Source organism: Macrobrachium nipponense, chromosome 1 (genome assembly GCF_015104395.2).
Source record: "Macrobrachium nipponense isolate FS-2020 chromosome 1, ASM1510439v2, whole genome shotgun sequence".
Taxonomy (NCBI): Eukaryota; Metazoa; Arthropoda; class Malacostraca; order Decapoda; family Palaemonidae; genus Macrobrachium; species Macrobrachium nipponense.
Genome location: NC_087200.1, coordinates 171,517,627 through 171,523,310, shown reverse-complemented (window position 1 = coordinate 171,523,310; position 5,684 = coordinate 171,517,627). Strand labels below are relative to the sequence as shown.

General features: G+C 37.1%; 1 protein-coding gene across 7 annotated transcripts in view; it reads right to left on the bottom strand.

Moving 5' to 3' along the window:
- Window positions 1-366: 366 nt before the first annotated feature.
- The window catches only part of LOC135219832 (fatty acid hydroxylase domain-containing protein 2-like), a 16,631-nt gene continuing 11,313 nt past the window's right edge, over window positions 367-5,684 (bottom strand). For all 7 annotated transcript variants that reach the window (XM_064256939.1, XM_064256937.1, XM_064256934.1 and 4 more), the window contains exons 5-7: window positions 2,511-2,692; window positions 1,563-1,835; window positions 367-612 (exon numbers count right to left, since the gene is read on the bottom strand). In XM_064256939.1, the coding sequence (XP_064113009.1) occupies window positions 438-612; window positions 1,563-1,835; window positions 2,511-2,692 (630 nt within the window). In that variant the 3' untranslated portion in view covers window positions 367-437. The remainder of the gene's footprint in view (window positions 613-1,562; window positions 1,836-2,510; window positions 2,693-5,684) is intronic.

The following is a 5,684-nucleotide window of genomic DNA, read 5'->3' as shown; positions in this document are numbered from 1 at the left end:
TATATATATATATATATGTATATATTACAGCTCCTGTCAAAATGAAAACTGTCATTACCCCCGCCAAATGCGAAATTACCCCCAGTGGGATAATTTACCCCTATTTGGGAACCGCTGGGCTAAGGCAATGTAGTGATATCCGTAAAAAGTCCGGAGAAGGCCGTTGTATATGCATATATATTCCCCTACAGTTAATGGCTCATATTGTACTACTTGTAAGTGAACTTATCGTGACTTTCCAGCGACTTTCATCTGATTGTTTAAAACATGGGTTGCTTGCATATGTGAAAGTATTTTATATCACGGAAATACTGTTATCTAATGATCAGTGTGGGGGTGGGGGGCTTATTCATAAATTAAATTCAGTTTCCCTTTTGGACTATATTTAGGATTTTCTGTCGCCTTTTTGGAGGTTTTTGTGGTTCGCTGACTGCGTGTTACTCCTGTTTTCCTCTAACGCATTTACCATTCGGTTCATCAGGAAACATCTGACGAGGAGGCGTGAGAGAGAGCATGGTCATATGTCTGTTGTAGTTCCTTGAGGCTCTGAATTTATCATCTGTGCCGTGGAGGTGATCCAGGAGGCCGAGAACGCCGTAGCATTGGTTGAATCTGGCGAGGAAAAGACATATTTTAAATAAATATCATAATATATCTATATATATATTATATATATATATTATATCTATAATTATAATATATATATAATATTTATAATTATATATATATATATAATATATACATTAATATATATATATTAGTAATAAGGGGCAAAAGAACGTAAGCTTGCCGTAGGGCTACATTTTCCACCATACACAACTATCTTACGCCATTTATTGTTAAAGGACATATTATTATAAGTGGTGACGAATCCAGGATTTGACCATTAGTAAGAGTCGGTTCAAGATTCATACTGTCATATTATTTAGTTTATGATTAATTATTGTTTGCAATTTTTTAGAATGGATAGATACGCAAGCCAGATCTAAAAAATTATTTAATTCTTTCTTCATCCAAAAACCGAACAGTCACAGGATTATATTGAATTCCACTTGTGAATTTTTTCTTTTTAGATATATTGTGGTCAGACAGTCGAATAAACTAAAAAGGTCTTTTGATTTGCTCCCGGATCCAGACTCGTCAAGAAAAATATTTAACCCTTGTAATTCAAGAAGGCCTATTTCTGATTTTGGCCTTCATAAGATTTCATTGAAATCTGTTAACACCATTCTGAGTTATCTTGTGGAAACATATATTGGTATGTGCATAACCCACGTCTAACTTTATGCAGCAGAGTAATTCAGGAATCTTTTATTTCCCGAATCTCGCTTGTTATCTTCGATCAAAACATACCCCAAAAGAAAATATTTTAATAAATAAATATTTAAATATTACTGAAAGGTATTGAAGAAAGTTTGATGTGGTTAATAGAGTTAATTGTATTACACTTCCCTGTCCAGGGTTTATTAATGAAAGTTCCAAATACAATGGACACACTGCATGATGAACAACAAGAACCTCACAAGAAGTCAAGAGATGTTGCAGAATGCTCAGACACTTACTTCAGGTGATGGAAATCATGAAATTCCGGGGACATGGAGAAGGGGAGGTGATATCCACTGTGAACAGTGACTGTGCTGAAGACAGCCAGGGAAGACCACAACAGGAACGTTGCAGGGTGCGAGCCGAGTATCAGTGGACCTGCTATGACTGGTGCCATGTTGGACAGGATGTGTTCCAGCGGATGAGCATAAAGTGCTGTGATGGCAATGGGGCTTTGCCATTCATGGTGGATCTTGTGGAAATGCTTGTAAATACTCTTGTGGTGGAACAACCTGTGAAGTAGTTGCAAAGAAAGAAGCTTAAGTATCATGACTTAGTGTTCAGTCATTGATCATGGTGCATTTTTTATCCTGGATATTTCCAACATTTGTTAATAGTTCTTTTCTCAGGATCATGCTTCAATTTATAATGTTGCTTTTTTGTAACCATTTATATGAGCTCTGGGAGGATAATTGTTTTCTGGCTTGTTGGGGAATCGGACTAACTGATAATAAAGGATCAGTTTAACGATCAACCCTTAAATGGCCATTGTAACTCCAACTTTTGCGAGTTAAATATCCTCCCCTTCAAGTTTTCAACCGAGTGTGGTCCAGTGTTATATCGTATATCCTGACCTAGCCTTACAAAGTGGGCCTTACCCTACATTGCCAGGGGTAGGGGGCTTTGTCTTACTGGGACTTCCCCTGAATTTTGCATGAAGAGATACATCCCAACCTAACTTTTCCCAACCCAACCTATGGCTTTGGATCCTACCTTGGCAGAGGCTTCAGCTTCCCTTAAAAGATGATGCATTCTTCCCTGCCCAGTTTTAACGCAAATTAGAGTAATCATTGTAACATCCTGCCCTCTTAACTGTTATCAGGTTAACATTCTCCCAATAGTTGTCTTGTGAGGAGGATGTTAGGTTGCCATGAAACTATAAAGGTCTTTAACAAAGAATTATTTACCTGTGAGAATAATAAAAGGCAATTTCTTCAACGAGGACGCACACAGCTAACTCGAACAAGAACCAGTGGAAAGTTGGGAGGTGGGGCGAGGCGTCGTATCCCCGGAGGCTTCCCAGATAGAAAACCAGCCGGGAAAAAGCTACTCCCACAACCAGTTGATTCAACTGTACCACGAGGATGCACTGGAGAACAAACAGTAATTGATCAGTTTTTGTAAAACATGATTTTATGATTGTACTGAATGAAATTATTTATGTTAAAGGCCCATCTTCATACACACACGTAAAATAAATTATTCTTTTCTGTTCGGGATTTTTATTTTAGTCTTAGCAGATAAAACACCAGAAACGCCAGTGAACATGTAGTTGTGAGCCCCTTGATTGTATAAAAGTATCTGTGAAAGCAGCGAAGAAGGCTTACAGTTTGCTTTTACGCATCTTTAGAATATGTCAGTGGTTTTCGTTTTGTTCTACATCTGTAATTAATCAGATATTTTTTACATTTCATCAAATTTTCCTAACCTAAACCTGCTGTCAGCATATTGTAACTATTAAACTTCATATTGAAATTGATCTTAAAGTTTTGAAGTGTACCATTCAAATGTACATTCTTAATTTCAATGCTGGAAGAAATTCTTTCGCAGTCAGTGCAAGATTGAGCTCTGTTCTATTAGCGTCGATGGATTGAATGATTTCACTCTGTGCATGAGAAGTTTACTTAAACGCTCCCAGGCTGTAAAGTAATTGGTTAAGTAATGAGTTCATCAATAGCAATGTTTGACAAAATATTCCTCCTGAAAAACTAATTTTTAATCATTTATAAGTTTAAGATCTTATCAGTATCTCTTAAGCTTACGTTTCAAGTGGACTAAAGTTCCTTGCACAAAAGAATGTTATATGTAATTACACTTTTAAATAGGTCGATCTCAATACTCCTCTATGTTCCATCAGCTTTCTCATAGCAATATGATACATTACTATATAATCCATATCCCATCGTTGGAATTTTGAGGGCTAGTCGTATGTAGTGAGCTTTTCTTCTGATTCTGATATTAGGAATTCTGGTTCCACAGGCTCTTGGTACGAGAGATGGGGTCAACTTCAATGAGGAAGGTCAACTTGTTCTGTTTTCAGAGACCTAATCTGTTGTTAGCCTCTTGTTTTCAATCTTAGTTGTTTTCATTTGAGAGACCAATCTATGCTAACATATATTATGTAGTATCTATGTGTGTGTGTTTGTGCCGCAATTTCAACCAAATTTGGTATACATGTAACTTAGTATTTGGGAAAAAATACTGTGGGGGTAAGATATCAGTGACACTAAAGGGGGTTGGGGGTTAGAGAGGGTGAAAATAATAATAACTGAAAACGACAGATATTAGTGTCTAATCCATAGTTTTTGAGGTCGCAGAGATGAATAGTGATGCTTCAGATGCCCTTTAATTCCTTGTTGAGCCCCAACAGGAATTGGGGTGGGGGTCGATGAGAAGGGGTGTGAATGGGGTGACAAGTAAAAAAACAGAAAATGACAGATATTAGTATCTAATCCATAGTTTTTGAGATCACTGAGATGAATAGTGACACTTTCAATGCCCTCAAAGTCCAAGTTTAGCCCTGATAGAAAGGGTGGTGAGAAGGGGTAACAGAAATGACAGATATTAGAGTCTAATCCATAATTTTTGAGATTGTTGAGATGAATAGAGACACTCCTGGTGCCCTACAAGTCCAAGAAAAGCCCTAATAGGAATATGAGTGAGAAGCAGTGAAATATAAAATGTCAAAAATGCTGGGCAATGTAGCTGAAGCAACAATACTAACAGGAAAGAGAGAGAGAGAGAGAGAGAGAGAGAGAGAGAGAGAGAGAGAGAGAGAGAGAGAGAGGGTAGAGGGGCTTTGGGAGGAGAGAGAGAGAGAGAGTTTATCAGTTGTTGTTCAGAGTTTTCCCAGGCAGCGCCAGGTTGGTCAGCTAGTATACATATATATATATATGTGTGTGTATCTATACACATATATATGTATATATAATAGACAGATATAAGTTTATTCTATACATACATATATATATATATATATATATATATATATAAATTGCATGTAAAAGTGAGTTTCTATGTTTGTCCATATGCCGTATGTTTGTGTTCTATAGAAATCTGAACCACTTGACTGATCTAGACAAAATGTGGCATGTGGCCATCATTTGACCCAGCAGATAATAAGGTAGGTTTGCCATCTTTACTCCCTTCCCCTTCCCCCATCCTCCATCCCCCTTCCCTTTGTAACTTATGTGGTAAATAAACTCTATGGGTTTGTCATACCTCATTTCATATGCTCGATACCCTAGAGATATATTTTTTCAATTGCTTTTCTTTCCTTTGACTAATAATTCTTTATCAAGATTTGTGTTTAGGTTTAGGAGGTGGTGTTTTTAGGTTTAGCAGTTGGTGTGTTAGGTTTAGTAGTGGGAAATGGGACATTCACCACAGTAATATCTGGATAAAATGGACAGTCACCATATTAATACATGGATAAAATGGACTGTCAGCACAGTAATACCTGGGGAACAGTCACAATAATAATGAATGGATAACATAGACAGTCGTTACAATAATTCCTGGATAAAATGAACAGTCACCACAGTAATACCTAGATAAATGGGACATTCAGCACAGTAATACTGAAGAATAGGGACAGAGAGTGCATTAGTACATGGATAAATGGGACTGTCATAACAGTATTACCACTTGAATAAAAGAGATAATCAGCACAATAATACCTGGATAAATGGGACAGCCACCACAGTAATATCTGGATAGGTGGGACAGTCACCACACTAACACCGTGATAAAAGAACAGATAGCACAGTAATACATGAATAAAAGGGACAGGCAGCACAGTAATACCTGTATAAATGGGACAGTCACCACCTTAATACCTGCATAATAGGGACAGTCACTACAGTAATTCTTGGATAAATGGGAGTGTCAGCAAAGTAATATAAGATAAAAGGGACAGTTAGTACAGTAATTTCTGGACACAAGGGATAGTCACCATCATAATACCTGGATAAATGGGACAGTCAGAACAGCAATTTTATTAATAAAAGGGATAATCAGCACTGTAATACTTGAATAAATGGGAAAGTCAGAAGGTTAATATCTGGATAAAAGGGGCAGTC